At 38.4% G+C, this 20,394-nt stretch overlaps 1 protein-coding gene across 3 annotated transcripts in view; it reads right to left on the bottom strand.

The window, feature by feature from the left end:
- The window catches only part of lrrk1 (leucine-rich repeat kinase 1), a 50,503-nt gene that overhangs the window by 26,054 nt on the left and 4,055 nt on the right, over positions 1-20,394 (bottom strand). For 2 of the 3 annotated variants that reach the window (XM_066701524.1, XM_066701525.1), the window contains exons 3-9: positions 9,829-9,995; positions 6,375-6,546; positions 5,844-6,023; positions 3,553-3,701; positions 2,443-2,669; positions 1,477-1,604; positions 26-189 (exon numbers count right to left, since the gene is read on the bottom strand). In XM_066701524.1, coding sequence (XP_066557621.1) covers positions 26-189; positions 1,477-1,604; positions 2,443-2,669; positions 3,553-3,701; positions 5,844-6,023; positions 6,375-6,546; positions 9,829-9,995 — 1,187 coding nt within the window. Of the gene's footprint in view, positions 1-25; positions 190-1,476; positions 1,605-2,442; positions 2,670-3,552; positions 3,702-5,843; positions 6,024-6,374; positions 6,547-9,828; positions 9,996-13,601; positions 13,785-20,394 lie in introns of those variants that run through there. The other variant, XM_066701526.1, reaches the window with a different exon arrangement.

Genomic DNA, 20,394 nt, shown 5'->3' with positions numbered 1-20,394 from the left:
CAACCGCAACTCTCGTTGTACCTACCAAGGGGCATGCCCAGGGGTCTGGAAACTCTTTCAGTTTGTTCCTGCAAACATTCAGGGTGCTGAGGGACTTAAAGCAGTGAAGGATAGGACAGGGGAGCGTGGTGAGCTGATTGTCCGAGACATTGAGTTCCTGTAGCTTTCGAAGACCAATCCAATTGGTTCCTAAATAAGATAAAAAGACTTGTCTGTTATACAGACCCAGGACACTGTATGTAATAACAAGAGGACTCGACTTTACCACAGTAAAGTATACTTAAATGTCTAAGACGGATTTCTCGGACAAGTAACCTCAAAGAAATGTAAACAATAACATCCCACTTAATTTCTGTTTCAGATCCCACCTTTCATTTTTTCTGAAATCACAGCCCTTACAACTGAAAGCTGCACACACTGCAGTAAACATACATTAATAAGATGGTTTCATACCATAAAGTTATTGAGTTCCTTACAATTAAACAAAATCAAGACAAGACAGCAGAGTCCTTGACCTCCTTCCGGTGCTTACTCAAAACAAATCTTTTCAGACAGTACTTGTAATTTAGTCATTTACTCTCCTGTAAAATGGCACTTATACAACATTTATCATACTACTTGCCTTGCATTACTAGTACTCGTATTGTTATTTTGATCTCCCCTATGCTCCCTTCCCTAGGCCCTTGACTGTGACCTAACATATTGTCTGCACTTAACAGCTTTTACAATCCAGGATGTAAGACCTCATATATTGTGTAAACTGGAATTTGTAAAATGTATTATGCATTGAATTGCACTGTATTATGTGAATTGGAATTTGTAATATGTTATGCCTTGTACTGCACTGTATTTTTGCACTTTGTATTACGCTTATATTTTGTAAGTCGCCCTGGATAAGGGCGTCTGCTTAGAAATAAATAATAATAATAATAACAATAATAAAATGTAACTCACACAATGTTTGGTTCAGTCCCAATTCGACAAAACAGTTTTGAACAGTATGCTTTCAAGAACAGCAACCTGCTTCTCTACAGCTATGTTTGGAAAAGTTATAATAATAAATAATTCTATATTATAAATGTAAATGAAATTGAAAAACAAGTGAATAAAAAAAATGGTTTATGCTTTCAGAGGCATTCCTTTGGATTGTCACAAGCATCAGCCAACCCATTGTATGGTGTTGAAATGTGCTCTTTATTTGTATTTGTTTTGGTTAATGGCCTAGAAGCATTGCCATTAATGGGATTCTTTTTGCAAACCAGTTTGTCTGCCTATGGTGTCATGAAGTAGATTGGAAAATAACAAACCAACTCCCAGAAGTCAGTAAAATGTCAATTGTGTGCAGTTCCTGTGTAACATTACACTCCAGTCTGCTGACAACTTTTCTTATTGGCCTCATCATCAATAACATCCTACATAACTTGTTCAATCATATTCTCCACAGGCAGCAAGGTACAAAATGCAAAAACATTATACCGTTCGCAACGTCGAATAATGTTGTCAGCTGGTTCTTTGCTGAAGTGAGCCTTTGAAGGCTGGTGAGGTGTAGCAATCCAGTAGGAAGACTGGCCAATTCATTCTGAGACAGGTTGACCTCATGTAACCTTTAAGAGAAAGGAAATACCCAAAATGAGCACAGACAACCTGGTTACAATTAGCAGTGCTCCAGATCAAAGCCGACAGCTTGTTGGAGAGGAAATATAAAAAGAAGCCCCATTAAGCACAGAGAAAGGGTAGAGAGACATTTCACAAATTAAACTTAATCCTAACAGACTAATATGATTAAGACACTATTGACAAAAAAATATATATTTTACAACAAGCTAATTTTAGCTTTAGTTCTCTTTAGAATGCTTGCTTTATCAGGAAACATTCATATTCAAGGCTTGGAGCAAACTGAAATTTCCCCAACCTGTCAATTGCAAATTAAAACAATACTTAATGGCAGCTTTCCATTGGGTGGATGGAAAAGTAAAGTGTGAGCAATTTGCAGTTTCTGAACTGTATTATGATTGAAATTGTGATTTATTCCAGGGCCAAGCTCTCTTACAAATTCACTTAATTTAAATGTCATTAAGTTTTCCTAAAGCTAATGTATTTGGAAAAGTAAATGAGAAAATGAGTTCTGAAGAGGACACTTTCCACTGTTTAAATTTCTGAAGTTTCTGATAAGAGTTCCATGTCTTTTTTGGAAAACACAGCTACAGATACAGTACCATGCCGAAAGGTCCATTAGCATATGTGCAATACAATATATGAATACCTTTTTGTAACAGTATCGGATATTTCTAGGTGCTGGTTTTACAAAAATTGATTATTTATTTTGAAATCCCCATTGATGTTAATTTTTGAAAATCTGCATACATTTTCAGGACACATCCGAATTCTCAATCACATTTAAACACACTGACTGAGGGCTTGATTAATTGATTAATTACACACCGGGTGCAGATGATCTCCTCAGAGGAGCGGGCACTGGGCAGATCTCTCAGCTGGTTGTCACAGACGTTGAGCCGCTGGAGGTGAATCAGGCCCCAGGGGATGACAGAGGGCAGGGTCGAGAGGCTGTTGCTGGAAAGATCCAGCTGTGTGATACGGGAGGAGATGTCGAGGAGCCAGTCCAGATCCAGCCAGGGCAGCTTCAGCTGTGCCCAGCGCACAGAGAGGGCCTGGGGAGACAGCAGCCACAGAGAACCACACTCACTGATCAAACATGCCTAGATTGGAACTAGATAGTTTTGTAACACTTTTAAAGTTAGTAGTTTATGTTTTAATACTTCAGCTGTAGAATGGTCACCTTTACGTTTATGGGTACATGTTACAATTCATCAATAAATAATACATTGACTACTGCATTATCACTTAGACCAGTTTCATTGGAGTTCTCTTGATTGATGACCTGCATTGAAGGTTGAAGGTGGGTTAGGTCATTCTAATTCACCCGTGAATTGCACAGGCCTTTCAGTGTTATTATCTTGTTAAAAATATGTAGGAAACATCAGTGTGTTTGTGGAACTGAAAAAAGTTTAGGTTCCAAAGGACGGAAAAAAAAAAGTAATAAAATTATATATACACAATTGACACCACACATCAGCTAAGAGACAAGAACAGAGAACTAAACTGCTCAAATCTTGCCTATGCAAGATAAATTAAAACAGCCAAGATGTGCTGGATGATACTGGAGACATCAGATTTAATTACGTTGATCAAAGACATATTCAGAGTGTATCCCATGTGCAAAACAATAGTGAGGAATAAATACTATAAATAGTGAAAGCATATACCCATATGAATATTGCGTTTCTAAAGAACGTACAACAAACACTAAATACAAAAGATCAGAATCAACTACCTAGCAGAGGTGGAAAGAAAAGTAGAGACAAAAAAAGGATAAAAAAAAGAGACATGTAGACCATTTCTGTTCCAGAATTACACCAGCAGCATCCCCCTGCTTCCATGTGCTTTGACTTAGAAGCAACACTGACACTCTCCCTTCTAGTCCATTACAGACGGTCATTGGTGAATAATGTAAAGGACTGCATTCTTACTCACATCCTTCACCTCGCCAGAGCACTCCGGGTCACTCGGCTCAATGAACTGTTTCCTCAGCAGCTCTTTGGTGAAAGCAGGGTGGTCCATCAGGGTGTAGGAGGAGAAAGCAGCCCCATTCTGCAGCAGAAAGGTAGAAATCTCTTCATTCCCTAGGAAAAAAAAAAAGACAAATGGCTAAGTGTCGAACTCCGAAGAGATCCCCTTTCCAGCTGATACAATCTAAGGAAGTACAGTTGTGTTAATGCAGAAAAAAAAGAGGAAATGGTCTTGTTCAAGCCTGCAATGCTTTCTATACTGTAGGTCATATCCTGTTTTATACTTTCTTATACAGGACAGTTACGTTTTTTTTCTCACCTCTGGTAGAATATGTACAAAAATTTTCTATTATGTGGGTCACCTTCTAGTGGGCATCCAAGTGAGCACCTCACACTACAGTGAGCCCATTGGTGAAGTACAGTAAGGACTAACGCCACCACCCTTACCCTCTCACCCACACACTTCCTCAAATTCACCTATGAGGAACTTTTCAAAATCAATGTTCTGGCTGCAATTGTTTTGTTACAAAGACAGGAGGATTGACGACAGATGACGAAGTACAGAACTGTTACAGCTCGTCCAGTTCAACAGCACCACATTAGATCTTTCAGATTGAGATGAAAACAAGGAAGAAATGGTGGGGCGAGTGGTGCGCAGCAGGGAGCACAGCACGGCGCTCAGGCCGGTGAGGAGGACGTGAGCAGCTGCCCTGGGTGATTCAGCAAAAAAAAATTTGCACGATGTGTAAAACGGCACAATCGAGATTTTATGTTATAACGTGCTCAAGCTTCTTATTTTTGATCTCCGCTATCATTCTCAAGGGCAGGCAGAAAATAAACAGAAACAAAAGGACATGTGCAGCTTAAAAATGTGTTTTTAAATACATGGATACACCACGCAGTAAGAACCAAACAATCCTATAAATGCACACTGAAGCGCCGGCCGGGCCGATGTGATTTTCTAGGAAAAACACTGCCATCGTAAATTACTATACCATAGCCCAACAAGTTTTATATTATGCTAGCATATAAATCTAGATTTGATATGAATCTGTATTACAACCAGTTTATAGCCTAACCAGATTTTTAAATTGTTGCAGTGAAAGAGGAAGACTTGTTTGCAGTTTGGGAGAGCTGTGTTTTCGATCAATGGCAAGAGTGCAGGTAGCTAACACGTGTATATATATATATATTTGTTTAACACAGCCTTCTGTGACTGGTTTAATCTGGCTTGATGTAACAGTCAGTACAGGCACATTCATGTAAGGCATTATTATTATAATAATACATTGCAGTGTGCATTTCGTATAGGAATTTAATGCCCTTATTTAATAGACATGCATGTAGCACACAAGTCATTACACTTACACACCAAACCAAAACATAATGCAGTAACTAACACTCTTGAGCCATCGGAGTTAAACAATAGTAATATTAGAACTGGGCATACACAAAGTTAATAATTTATACTTTGTAACTTGTAGAAAAAGCCAGATAAAAAGGCAGATAAAAACAGAAAACAAGAAGCTTCATTATGAATAAGCCTGGTTCTCACTGGGCCCATTGGCAGTCAGACAGAGATGACAGCATGACGAGGTAGTTACAGGAAGTAATGTCCCCTCAGTGGTTTGGAAGGAGTTGGGTTTGACGTCGAGCAGCACTGCTGTGTAAAGTTTGTAGAAAGTCTATCACCAGTAAAAGTGTCAGCAAACAAACCCAGGCCGGACCTGCCAGAAACGTGCAGCGGAATGGGCACTCCTCTCCCCACAAAACCCGGCTAAAACTTTAAAAGACAGCTGACATTAGCTGCTTCATTTTCCAATGACAAGAAGGTGCCCCGGAAGGGAATTACAGATGCGGTGACATTTCAAATCACGAAATATATATTTTTTTTAGTGATAGCTTACTAGAGGCATTTTTTCCATTTTATTTAAAACAAAAAGTATGTGCAATAATGACAGGCTATGGAAGTGGTGCTGTTCTTTTGTTATTCTATAAGTTGATACAGAACACAAGTTCGTTTTATATATATATTTGAATATGTCTTAGTCATTTTTAGTTTCTTTAGAGAAAAAACATATAATCGCCCAGCCCTAGCAGACAGCAGTTAACATGGCCAAACAGATTGGAGAAAAACATACATTAGAAAAATACCAACCAAAAAATAAAATAAAAGTTGTATGTTTTGTCGGCTAAAATGTTTCAAACGTCACCTAAATCTCTGCCTTCGCTATGCACTCCAGAGAGCCATCCTACCTGCTCTCGCCGCTGCATACAGTGGGTGTCCGGTAATGACAGCAAAGTCATTGCTTCTTATTGCACAGTTTTCAGCATCAGCCTCGTAGCTGAGCACTAGGAGCTTCACCACTTCCAAATGGCCCTGCTGGCAAGCTGTGGCCAGCATCCAGTTCAGCAAGTCTCTCTGGACACACGGCCCTGAGTGGAGAATGTATCACTCAGTCTTTTGCTACCGTATCGCCATCCCCTGGTGCAAGACTGGGCACTGATATAAGACTACGCATGCAAGAGTAAACATGATGCTGCTTCAAAATATATAGCTCTACTTTTCTAAAATGTAAAACGTGGAAGCAAAATTATGCCTATTTTGGATTTCTAGTTAATATTATGAATTGCAATGATAGTAATGAAAACATACTTATATTTATTACATTTGAATATAAAATGGGAAACTACCAATTTTCATTGATCTATAACACAAATTGATCTAGAACAAATAATATGCAGTACAATAAGACTACATTTACGCTTCTCTTTTATGCATCTCACCTGGTATGGCGTCCAATAGCACCCTGACGATGTGTTCGTGGCCATAATAAGCAGCGATGACAGCTGGGTTGTCCTCGCTGGGCTCTCTGGGTACAGCTACCCGGACCTCCTTCAACAGATATTGCACACTGTCCACATCTCCATTGCCTGCAGCCACACACAGGAGCTTGTCCTTCATTAAAATAAAATAACAAACAAGATCACTCTTCCCTGGGCTTCAAGGCTAATTTCTTGGGGAAGAAACCCCCAAACCATTAAAATCAATAAATATAAAACACACACATCATTGCAAAATGTTTGTGCAAAAATAATTTATAGACTTGTAGATTGGAATTTACATCACATTTTACATGAACCTATACACCGATCAGCCATAACATTATGACCACTGACAGTGAAGTGAATAATCTCATTATCATGGCACCTGTCAGTGGGTGGGATATATTAGGCAGCAAGTGAACATTTTGTCCTCAATGTTGATGTGTTAGAAGCAGGAAAAATGGGCAAGCGTAAGGATCTGAGCGACTTTGACAAGGGCCAAATTGTGATGGCTAGACGACTGGGTCAGAGCATCTCCAAAACTGCAGCTCTTGTGGGGTGTTCCCGGTCTGCAGTGGTCAGTACCTATCAAAAGTGGTCCAAGGAAGGAAAAGCGGTGAACCGGCGACAGGGTCGTGGGCGGCCAAGGCTCACTGATGCACGTGGGGAGCGAAGGCTGGCCCGTGTGGTCCGATCCAACAGACGAGCTACTGTATCTCAAATTGCTGAAAAAGTTAATGCTGGTTCTGATAGAAAGGTGTCAGAACACACAGTTCATCGCAGTTTGTTGCGTATGGGGCTGCGTAGCCGCAGACCAGTCAGGGTGCCCATGCTGACCCCTGTCCACTGTCGAAAGCACCTGTAATGGGCACGTGAGCATCAGAACTGGACCACGGAGCAATGGAAGAAGGTGGCCTGGTCTGATGAATCACGAGTTCAAGGTGTTGACTTGGCCTCCAAATTCCCCAGATCTCAATCCAATCGAGCATCTGTGGGATGTGCTGGACATACAAGTCCGATCCATGGAGGCCCCACCTCACAATTTACAGGACTTAAAGGATCTGCAGCTAACGTCTTAGTGCCAGATACCACAGCACACCTTCAGAGGTCTAGTGGAGTCCATGCCTCGACGGGTCAGGGCTGTTTTGGCGGCAAAAGGGGGACCTACACAATATTAGGCAGGTAGTCATAATGTTATGGCTGATCGGTGTATATTAACATGATTTTATTAACTCTTGTGAATTTGGATAATTTGTAGATTGTTTTTAAATAACGATGACAAACTCACTATATTTAATCTCCAAAGCAAAATATACGCACACTGTAAAAATTCAGCAAGAATAAGTTAACTGCTTTTAACTGATTATAATACACAAATTATTAAAAACACACTAGGTGGCAGTGTTAGGTCTGTGTTTCCTGTGTGATTTTGAACAGAAATGTACACTTCCTCTGGGATGAAACTGTTAAAAACACACGCGCACTGCTTGCCTGATTAATGCACCTGGGCTTCATCCAACCTCATCCTCACTCAACAAACAGCAGTCAGCTTATTCAGTTAGCGGTCTATTTTTATCAGGGTATGCTAATAGTAATACTGCATCTACGGTTGGCTTATCTCGTCTCATTGCACAGTGTCATCAGCGCTGTGTAAATCAAAACTTTGTCAGATTAAGATTTTTTTTTTTTTTTTTTGCCTCAATGGCACCATGTTTACAGAGTCATGCCACAAATTCATGACAGATTTACACAAGGCCTGAACTGAATGCTAAGGATCAGTTCCCGTTTTTATTCTGTGACTTCCACTATAAAACTTTCCGGGAAGAGGCTTAAAAAACAATTTCTGACTATAGACGAGTTACCTGGATATCAAAATATGGATGGGATCACAGAGGACACTAAAGGAACTGTGAGTTCCCATGTATTGGTATAGTGTAGCCAGAAAGGGAGTACCATCCTCTACAGCATAGTACTAAACTATATCAGCTCATCTATATCAGTGCCTCTGCTGTTAGGTGATGATGTATTTCAAAAAATTAACTGAGCCCTTAGGAGAGAGAAAAACTAAAAACTGGTCAATCACTCAAAAGGTTTTCTTTTCTTTCCTAATCCATAGAAATTACCAATTGGTATTTTTTGTACTAAATTCCAAACCTAATCTTCTCCTTTTTTTCATGTTGTAAAACCAGCCCTTAATTTCCACTTCCCATTATTTACACTCGACATTAACACCAGCTTAAAGACACTGTAAGCACTTTCTTCTACCTTCAGGGTTGTAAATCCCCCAACCGCTGAGAGGAAGGCCATTACTGCCAGAAACAGTACCATCAGTGATCAGATTACTCACACTGCTAATGCAATGGCAGAGCACAATCACATTTTCTACTGGCCTTTGCCCCAGTCTGCAGCACTCATGTTTTTCACAACCAATAAAGACATATTTGTAATACCTTTAACACACACGGTACATGTATGTCTCTTAAACCTCAATTATCTTGATTTACTACAGCTACAACTAAAGCTATGATCTCTCCTGCTGTTCTCCAACGACTGGCCTCCTAATCCAACCTATCTAAATGACTGGCACCCTAACAGCCCATCCAAAACAGTCCTTTAAATAAATAAATACATCTAAATTGAATACTAACATTCCCTACTGTCACTTTTTGGTCACATCATAAACTATTACTTCTTGCTACACCAGCTGATGAGGGATTTTTTACATAAATGGAGCAGAAGCCACCATTCCCTGTCCAAACTCTCCCCACGATGTACACATTCTGCCCCTGAATTATGCAAGGCAATATGAAAAATTTAAATATTACACAATTATTAATAAAAAATCTCATCAGCTTAGCTGTGGTTTAACAGCAGCAGCTCCTGCTGCAATGAAGCACAGATGTAAAAAGCACAGTATTTATAAAACATTGAGAGTGGTAGCTGTTCAGCAACATCAGCAATAGCATCCTGTATTTCATTTTTAGCATGTGCTTTTGACAGATTGCCATCAAGTACAGGGCTTTCTTCCCTTTAGTAAAAAGAGCAACGGGGACTGAAAACCACGGAACTTCCCTTTTTCAAACTGAACAATTTACTGCCATAGAGTTAACCCATCCAGTATTGTTTATTTGCTTTCTTTAACTTATTAAACTGGAATTTCTAGACTGGTCTATTATAACACACAAAATCACTACAATGATTCAGAAAACAAATGTAGTAGAGATTGAGAATTACATTATTTTTCATTAATACAATATTAAAAAACAAGGAGTAAGACACAGTACCAAAAAAATAAATAAATAAATAAATAAATAAAGGATATACATTTTTTTGAAGCAGCCAAGCTGTAAAGTGATGGTCCCAGCACAGAGAAGGCCTCCTCTCACCCCACTCACAATCACTGCTGCTCTCCTACCTTCTCGAGTTGAGCTCTGCTGTTTTCTCCACAGGACACCTTAATCAGCTCCTGGGCCTTCCTGCTCTCCCCTTCTCTGTATGCCGCCTGGATGTTTTCAATGGTAGGCGACTGGCTCAGGGCGGTGCTGGCCAGCAAGGAATGCTTGCTTCCCATGTCCACAGCACCTGTCAGAAAAAACAGGGAGAGCGGCCCCTCAGATCAGCCAAGCCACAAGATCCATGCTGCACAGAATGCTGTGTAGAGGGAATAGCCTCATACAGCAGGAGCATCAAAAATAGGTCACACTTATAAAGAATGCATATCTTCTCTCATTGGATTAAAGTACTGAACATGATGTACAGTGTTGTTAAATAGAAATTGCATGCATGTACGGTAGGCACATTTGAGCTTTTAGTTGACATGGGACATCTGTTTGTTAATTAACAGAACCTCAGGGTAATGATTTTAAAACAAGTATGCTCAACATTAAAAGAAAATGAAATTCACAAATTTGTCCCAATTATGAAAATACTAACGTTGTACCCATTAAGGAGATGTTACGTGGCTTGAGTCATTACTCACTTGGGTATCATCTGATTGATATTCCTTTATTTATTCATCTGTACATATCTGTGGGCTCACACACATTATTTTCAAAAAAGGATCAATATACTAATATAATTAAACTACAACCACCCCTTCCCTGAACGGTTTCAATGACCTAACGTATGAGTCATCCATCACAGCGCCTGTGCAAAAACCAGGCATGCACTACACAAGCACACTTTGACTTACACTTAGATCTGAATGAAAACCTATTAGGCACCATTTTTACAGTCCATGTTTGGAACAAGAAAATTACAGATGGACTCATTAACAAATTAGCTCTCTCTTAATCTATAGCACAATGAGGACACCTTAACAACTAAACAAACAAAAAACAACCAACAAATTACACCTCATTAAAATCGCAACCCAGCGTGGGCGCCTCTGATTTCAAAAGGTGAGACAATGGTGTCTCTTTTCCACACACAAAGGAAGGATACCCTTCACATTTAATAGGATGATCCTTTTTCTTCTTTTCCTTTTTAAAACTGTAGAAAAGAAAACAGTATCTATTTCTCAGAAAGCAATTTCCAGGGGAGCTTTGGGGAGATTGAAACTCTGATGACAACCTCTTGAATCCCCAATAGACCATGGCTTAATAACAGGGCTGTATTAATAATTAAGTACCTGAGTCAGACAGCTATCTGAGAAAACCTGAGGGACTGTAATCATTAGAGCACACAACATCCATCGATATGGCCTTCACAGTGTTAAGCCAAGTCAGAGCCTTTGAAGGGCAAACAGGAGGGAACAAAGACTGAAACACAGTCGGACAATAACGTTTTGCTGTAAAGGAAGCCGTACATCACTTCCATTTATTAACTGTTTTAATCACTTCTTCACATTTTCTTGAAATCAGTGGCAACACACTCCTTCTGGTAGATTTCAGGGCCCTGTTTGTAAATTCACCTCCACCTGTTGTACAGCAAAATGCTACTTTTCAAACTTGTAGACTGTCTAAATATAGTATGAGCAAAAGAGACACTTCACTCATGATCTCATATTTAATAACGCCCTGACGCAGGGGTATTTAATTACCTTGAATCTGGCCACTGTTGAGTCAGTAAACCGAATTTGATTTCAGTCGAGCACGAAAAACAAAGCATGGAAGCACACAAGATGCCTGCTATGCTGAAAAATGAGTCCAGCTACATAGGAGTGGACGGGCACATCCTCTCTGCCTCTCTGTCTCTGCCTACATCATGTTCACATAAAATCAATCTAAATATATTTAAGCACGGCCACACAAGGTTACTGAAAATGAACACCAGGATAGTCGTAAAAGTCATAATTTGGGTTTTGTGAGTAACAAAGACCAAGTCTCCTAGTTGTTTCCTTTGTGTGTAAAGGATTCCACACTGATTTCTATACCCATTTTATGATTTTGATGAGCAGCATCCTTAGCAGTCTATGTGCCTGCCTACTAGTAAACATGTATTGATTGGCGTTGAGCCCAGGTATAAATCCACATACACTACAATCCTATTTCCTGTTTTCTACCAGATCAGCATCATCTTATCTGGCTTACAGGGTTGTTTATAATTTGCATTTCAGCACAATAAGATACAGGAGCACTTTTCAACATCAATAACAGGCTGTTTTCCACTTACAAAGATTAAAGGAAGTACTGTACCAACTTTCAAGAAATAAACTGATCAATAGTGAGTTTTAGAATTAGGTACTAATCATAGACAGGTTGTTCTTAACCTTTACTTAATGATTTTTTTTTAATGATTATCTTCATCTGGGATAATATTATTGTCAAAAAACATTTACACGCATGATTGCATAATGCTTCAAGTAAACACATTTTGCTTTCAAAACCTGTCTATCTGGACTGGTTGCTTTATTTTCACGTTACGTTGCAGCAAATTGTGCATCACATGATTCACTCCACAGCATCTAAATGGTGCATAGTAAATTTTTATGTTTCAGGGTTTCACTATTGTAATACATGGATGAAAATATTCATATTATGATTATGATTATCTGGATTGGAGAGAAAAAAAACAACATACAGGCCTCCTGCTAACGAATAATGTAGTGTAGGTACTGGCATTACTGTGGTACTTTAAACCTTCAGATTATTTTGCATTGGCATGAGATTTCTGTCCTGCTTAGCAATTTCAGGGTTACTATTACAGTCTTTTTGTAAGCATAAGATACAGGCCAGTAGCAGAAAAATAAATACAAATAATGAATAAGTAAATAAATAACAGTAATAGTACACAAGACCTGGAGATTCCTGGTGAACAATGATGACACTGTAATCACAGAAAACTACACAGACTTTTACCTTTGTTTTGAACATGTTTATCCCTACTGCACTACATTTCTAAAACTGTTCTCTCAGCCTGCATAGGCCACAATTTGAAGTAATAATAGGCTTAACAATAAAAATGGCAATACAATGAACCTAATGTTTAAGACGATGTTAGTCTATGTGACAACATCAACAAGAAAAAACACTATGATCAAACTATAACAAAGAGCTTTAACTGAACCTTGCAATTTCTGGATTTTGAATAAAGAAGGGAAGTTTAACAAGCTGTTTGGAACAACTATACTAAAGTCTCAGCACATGACCACAAATGCTGATCCATACTTCTCAGCCTACAACATAAACCATAAGGAACTATTTACTAGTCTGTGTGAATTCACACTTGAACTTGCACTGCTGGGTGTCATTTATAATCAACAATGATGAACGTAAAGAAGGAAGCAATGTGGATGTGCAAACAGGATGTTTAGAAACAGAAGCCCAAACATGAACTGTTGCATGTTCACAACTGAGTTGAACAAGACTTCTTATCAGGTGAGAAATGCCAAATATTGCTCTGGAGAGGCGAGACTTCAATTAAACCTTTCCTGTCATTGTACATACCATCCAGTGGTAGAATAAAAAGTGTCAGGGCTTCACCAGATTCATTTTCTTATACATATCTAATGTAATCATTCAACAGTACAGTACAATATGTAACCCTTCCCCCCAGTAAATACAACCAAGGCTTGACCGCCATGAACAGGTTCTCTATTCACATCAGAGCAATTCCTAATCAAACAAATCTGATCCCAGACAGGAAGACTGCTGCTGATACTTCACTATCAATAAAGAGGACTTCTCATATCCGAGAATATCCCAATGCAATACAGTACCAGGCAGCATCCTTACAGCATTCACCTACCTTGTCATATTGTGTACAGAGTCAATTATTTCCTGTACATCCAGGATCCTTATTCACCACAATGCTTTCCCCAATTCAAACAGTGCCAGTGTAGGTTACAAAAATAAAGTAACCTCTACTTGGATGTTCTCCTCATTTTCCTTAGAAGAGCTGGAAGTAATCCTGTATCTGATCTCTCTTTCCTGTCAGGCAGGGAAGGAGCATGTGTGTGTGTTTGGTGGGGGGTAGCTTCTTTGTTTGGGAGGCAGGCTCTCTTCCAAGTGTGCTAGCTAGGCTGGACTCTGCTGTCCCATTACCCATTACAGTGAAATCCAACCCTCCCTATCCTGACAGGAAAATTCACAAGGGGAAATAAATAAATACATGTTTTTTTTTTTTTAATCCCTGTCGCCTCGGGGTAACCTCCAAGCCTGATTTCAGATGTACTGCACCAGATGGCATAAGCGCTTTTCTGTGAGATTAGTACAGTCTACTTTCACCCAGTTTTGGAGCAATTGGACAATATTATACAGTATTCCATGACTAAACACAGCGCTACTGAACCAAGTATGAAAATCTATAACTTCACCCTGCCATTTGCTATATTAGATAGGTACCCTTAAAGGAACCCAAGCACTTCCTTAAACAACTGATTCATACTTCTAAACCATGGGTGTATACCAAGAAGGACTTATTTACACTATTTACACTAAATGTGTTTATTGTTCATTTATTTATTTGCATACATTTTTCATTCATTGCAAAGGAATATGCAGCCACTTTCTCAATATGGGTTAAGTCCGAGCTGATGAAACCCCGATTGTGTGGCAAAATCTGTTTTTCATAGACCACTGAATAATAGTTCTTTACATCATCTATCAATGTAATAGGATTTTGGTTAGTTAAACTCAATGTATTTCTGATGCATTTGAAAAATGTTTCACTAACTGAAAAACTGCATATCTGAATATTGTACATTTGAAAGTGCCAATAAATTAATTTATATGGATTTCATAGACCACTATGAATGAGTTTCAGACAGCAGGTGGGTCAGTCCATAAAGTCTTTCACACCATCTAGTACATTTAAACACAGAAGGGCGGTTATTGTCGATTTCTTTGTTTTTTTTCGCACTACACGGTACTGTTTATATAGTGTGTTTCATAGAGGTCTCTTTTAGGATTCCCATTGCCAATGAACAAAAACATTTAGGTACCACTGATCTAATGATAAAGGCACAAGAGTATGTCACCTTTATAAATGTATTCTTTACAGCACTATGGACAAAAATATATGGTGCATGAAATTAGTGCTCTGTACTGCACTATAATGTTAGAAGAGTAACTTCACCATCCCTCCTACACAAACTCTCAGTACACAAAAAATGATACCTCCCCTTTAGACAGTGCATGACATATCTGTACGTGTGTTTCAGTTCTTACTTCTATTTTTAAATCTCAGACACTCTGATTTCCTGAAACGCTTTAAAAGACAATTGCACTTATGACATTTCAGCAGACAGTTCAGTCTGAAGACAATATGAATGTGACTGTGCTTTGTGTGTTTGTGTGTGTATATATTATACACATTGTTTTCCCAGAATGTTGTTTTTCCTGTAACTAATTAGCCAGATGACAGTATAAGGCAGACATGTACAATAGTAACTTGGGACATTATATAACTCAAAAAAGCAAATATGGGAATTTAATATATCCAGCTTACATTCATGGCTTCATATTACAGCATCTTACTCCTAGCTTTAGCATAAAACCCTGGATTAGGGTCTCTGCTAAGAAATGTAATAATATATAAGTGAAAGGTTTCTCTTTGCAGAAATACTAGTATTTGTTCTTTCACACACAAGCCTGTTGCTCTTTTTATGAATCATCTGTGAAACATCTGCAGCCAGAATGGGATATGCACTTTTGCAGCTCTCCCAGTATTGCAGCTTTTTTCCACTTCTTGCAATCAGGGACTCATTCACGTAGCTTGGTTTGTGAAGCATTACACTGCTGTTCATCGCATCAGTTGTTACATCACCAGTACTTTCTTTCAGTATCTATTCATACATTAAACACAGGGTACAGATGGGTTTTGTATTGCTGTCATCTGCTTCCTTTGGTTTCTTCCTCTGTTTGAGGTCAGTTCTGTATTATTAGCCTTAGTTTGCATAATTTGTAGGTGTGTCACCACCATTTGTGTAGCCAGCAGCTTTTTGTCATTACCAGTGGATTACCTGTCCTTGTACCCAGCAGTGCTGCATTGCCATAGACAGGATCCGACTCCATGCCATCAGAGCAATTCCACTGCTTCTAGCACAGGTCATTGTCCAAATCTGAAATGTTGCTCAAAAGCCCTTTTCAAGTTACAATGGATGGGATGACAACAGAAGCAGAGGCTGAGGATGAACTCAGTTCTCGTGTTAGTTCTTCAAAAGAAAATCAGTATTTTTTCAATTATCTCCCACTGATGCCAGCAAGATTTGCAGGGATGTCATAGTCAGCTCCATATCCCCGAATCTCACACTTCTGCTCAAAAATGCTTTGCCGTTTGTAATAAGTGCTATTCCAGCTTGTCTGGACATCCTGCTGTAACCTCTTAGATGGATATCCAAGCTCAACCTGCACTCCTTCAAGATCAGAATAGGCCAACAGAGTTTGACGTGCACCACAATTTGTCATCTAATCGCCAGTATAATTGATGACACTGGTTGCAGTCCATCTGGTAAACCAGAGTTCTACATTATCCCTGATAATGGCATGAACTTTTTCCTTTTCAATTTTCCATGCTGCAAACATCTTGTCAAATGCTATTGAAATAGCCACAGCTGTATTTGAACCGCTGAACTCCTGTGCCTGTTGTACTATTTCTAATTTGTAAAAATGGTATTCAGATAGAGAAGTAGTGATGTGAAAACCAATTAGCCTATTAATTTTCAAAGTAAACAAATTAGGAAATCCTTCCACTGCAGTGTTATGGTAAAATATGGTCCATTGTCAAATTATATCACCTATGCATGTTCCTATTAAAAGAAAAAAATACTTCACTATTGAAACAGAAACTTATAAGCCCATACAGGGCACAAATACTTCAAGAGCAGTCTCAAAAGGGGTCTAACGCTAAGCTCCCACTTCTGGTTTTGTTCTTGGTGTTTAAAAAAAAAGAAGAAATGTAGCACAAGAATACCAACACAAAGGCTTACAAAGAACAGATAAAGAGATGTTAAAATACAGAACTAAAACTGAAATAAGTACAGCAAATTCAAAATCTCTTTCTCTTGGTAGGGAGCCTTCTTGAATAGCCTTATTTCTAACATTAAGAAACATTTGTGTACTGTATCAATAGAAAGCAGACAGCTTGACTGAGGGCAAATCACAATTTGAACTGAAGGACAGATGTTTAAGGAGAACAGTTTATAAATTGATTAAACTGATTCAGACTGCTGTAAGAGTCTGCACGCATTTAAAGACCAATTATGAATGAGACTCACTGGAACCTAGTTGATCCAACTGCTTCTGATATATTCTTGGTGAGCAGAAAAAACAGTATACATAAATAGTAATAAAAGCTTGTTACAGGCCTAAATGCTTTCTAAATTGGCTATTGCAACTACTGAGCCAGGGGTTGTTAACCTTTTTGCACCAACAGACCCCGCCAGATCCTCAAGTATTACTCACAGACCTCCACCCCATTTATATCATATAAGGGTGATTCTCATGAAATTCTCATCTCAGAGTGTTACTCCTTGAGTTTTTAAAATGATACTGACCAACACATTTTTTTTTAGTATGCCTAGTAGGGTCTAAAGTCACTAGTGCTTTTTTTTTCTTTTACCAAGTGAATGAAATTTCTCATTGCCGCACTAACATTTCAACAGTCACGAGAGTGGGAATTGTTTGTTTTTTTTCACGTTTTTTTAATTGCCATGATAAAAACTAGCTCTAAGCTAGCTATGGTAATGTACAAAATAGAATTCTTTACTCTTTAATATTTTATTTTAAAGATTTTCTCATTACTTAAATATACCTCAAGAATGCGATCGTAACATTTGAGATCATTCATGTTTAATTACTTACCACATTTTGTTGAGTTCCTACAAGAGCTTAACTCATAGTGTTGCTCTATATTATGGAAAGCTTAATTGAAGGTGCAGTTAAGGTAATAATAATTAAATTACTTAATATTTCGGTAATGATAAGCAGGTTACGGTAATGAGAGTGAATATTTCGGTCATTAGAGTAACTGATTAGCCTGTGTAAAGAACAAAAGAACTTGATTTAATGTTTCATGTTAATCAAATAGCAGTGCAAAATGTATAGATATGGTGCAGCATCAATATCAAAGCATAAAGCTCTAGAAATGTTCCTTGAATTTAAGTTAATCAGGGCTGGCTCCAGGCATAGGCTATACAGGCGGTCACCTAGGCCGACATCCATCCAGGGGGTTGAGATTAAAAAATATGACTTGATTTTATGCTTAATATGATTTGGGACATATTTCATTTTCATCGGTGGTCAATTTTCAACTGCTGCCCCCCATCCCATGCAACCTCCAGAAATTGGCCGTCCATCACCAGACATTGGGACATCTATGGATTTTTGACCTCAACTCTTCTATTAGGTTGGTCAAAATCAGACATTTGCAGTTAATGAAATGAAAAATTTCTAAGAGAAAAAACAGTGGCGTATTTAGTGGGAAGGGGACACGGGGCCATGGAAATTTTGATGCCCAAGACTATCCCTGAGTTCCAAGGCCAGAGTGACTAAACCATCTCCATTAATATCTTTACCTCAATTTGACTGATATCCAGCTTCAATAGTGAAAGTGAACTGGAGCAGAATCTATGCTTTTTTTTTTTGCAAACTTTCCTCTGTAAAGCATCAGATTAAGACCCTGAGATTCAAAGATTAGGAATTTCAAATTGAAGGTAAGAAAATGAACATGTAGTGCACCTTCAGTATTGATTTTCTTTGGTGTATATGATGAAAACTTTCTTTTATTGCCATTTTCTTGAAAAAAATTACAAAGTAAAACTGAAAGGAGGGGGTAGCAGGATGGTAGTCTTCATTGACAATGAAGTTAAATATCTTCCAGAAATCAAAGAGTTTCTGATTTAAACAACAAGCTTCAAAGGCCTTCTATCATCCTCCCTACATTCATGAGGCAGTGGAAGGGGGGGCGGAATTGGGCACGCCAGCCAGTTGATATGCGACCAAAGCAGGTCCTAGATGGTCGGATAGTCGGTCGCAACTACCCAGTTCTGAGAACCCTTTAAAGGATTTTTGCAACTATGCCAGTTACGACAGCAACAGGGGAGTGATCATTCAGTGGTTAAAACTACTGAAAAAATATTTGCGCTCTACAATGAAAGACAAGACTTAATGGGCTACCGCGCAGATGTTCCTGATAAATTTAGGCATCACAACAGGAGACTTGAATTAACCTAGAAACTCCTACATCAGCAGCAGAAACAGCTTATTTCCAACGAAAATGCATATTTCTAGGAAGGGCAAAAATCTAAAATTGTGCACTCTCATCCATTTAAAAAAATACATGGCTTATCATTTCAAGGAACAGTATACATTTTCCTATCAGTGCAACGCTATGCTGTAAACGGCCCAAGTAAAGGCATAACTTTTGAAATTTTGGGGCCAGAAATTTAGGGGGGCTCAACCCCCCTGAGCCCTCTCTGGGTCCACCCCTGAGTATCATAACAATGTAATTGTTAATCTTTAATATTTTCTCACTACCTGTCAACCTGGGCAACAACGTAATATATTAAACTAATAATATTATCCATTAATATGACAGATAAAAAGTTCAACTTAAAATACTGAGAAATATGCTTTTTATCATTACCACAAACTGAGGTTCCCGAAATGGGTATCATAAAATAGCGGTAATTAGAAAATACATTGCAATGATGAGGAGGCCTAGTGAAAAATGCTACCAATAGGGGCAGCCTTTTTGACTCAGCAAAAATGAATACATCATCTTGTAGAGCATATTGATCAAAAATGTCATATTGTCATATTGATCAAAAATGTATAATAAAAATAATGATGATACCAATTTATCATCAATAGCGGTAATGAGAATCTATAGTGTCGGGAACAGTTTAGATACAAGTACAACATTTTTAGTGAATAAAAGTGAAGAGACTAGCATACTTTGTGTCCAGCTTTGATATACTCCTCTTGTTGATGCATCATGGGAGAATAAACTTACAGGGCCACAAACAAATAGTGCGGTAACGAGAAATGGGTTGATGGACACCATGTTTTAAATTAAGTATCTGTATGGACTATTGGACATTTTACACAACATACATTTTTTTTTTTTAATTTAATTAGAGTTTAGTTTATTTGTAATACATTAGATGACCATCTTTTTTAATTGGGGATATACTGCGGTAATGAGAAATTAACTGGAAAATGCATAACAAATCTTAAATAACCCATTTAAAAGTTGTAATATCTTTGTGTGCAAGATAGAATACATGTATATCTATTGGATTAAGGTTTTACCATTTAGTTTCAAAAAGTTTTTTATATTCAAATCATCGTGCCTATGGTTCAAGGTTGGTTTACATATGGTTCCAGTACAAATCCTTCATCTTGGACCTACTCATTCTCCTCCTTTGCCTCCCAGTGGTGGAATAATCCATCTAGCCAAATCTCCATTATCCTATTCTAAGACCCACGTCTCCTGCAAACTGGACAATTCAGAGAGGGCTGAATCCAATTAAACCTGAAGCAGAAACACTAGCGTGAGATAAAACCCAAATGCATCTGTATTATGGATTCCATTCACT

Source organism: Amia ocellicauda, chromosome 4, assembly GCF_036373705.1.
Source record: "Amia ocellicauda isolate fAmiCal2 chromosome 4, fAmiCal2.hap1, whole genome shotgun sequence".
In the NCBI taxonomy this organism is placed as follows: Eukaryota; Metazoa; Chordata; class Actinopteri; order Amiiformes; family Amiidae; genus Amia; species Amia ocellicauda.
The sequence above is the reverse complement of the archived record's forward strand: the minus strand, read 5'-3'. Positions and strand labels throughout refer to the sequence as shown.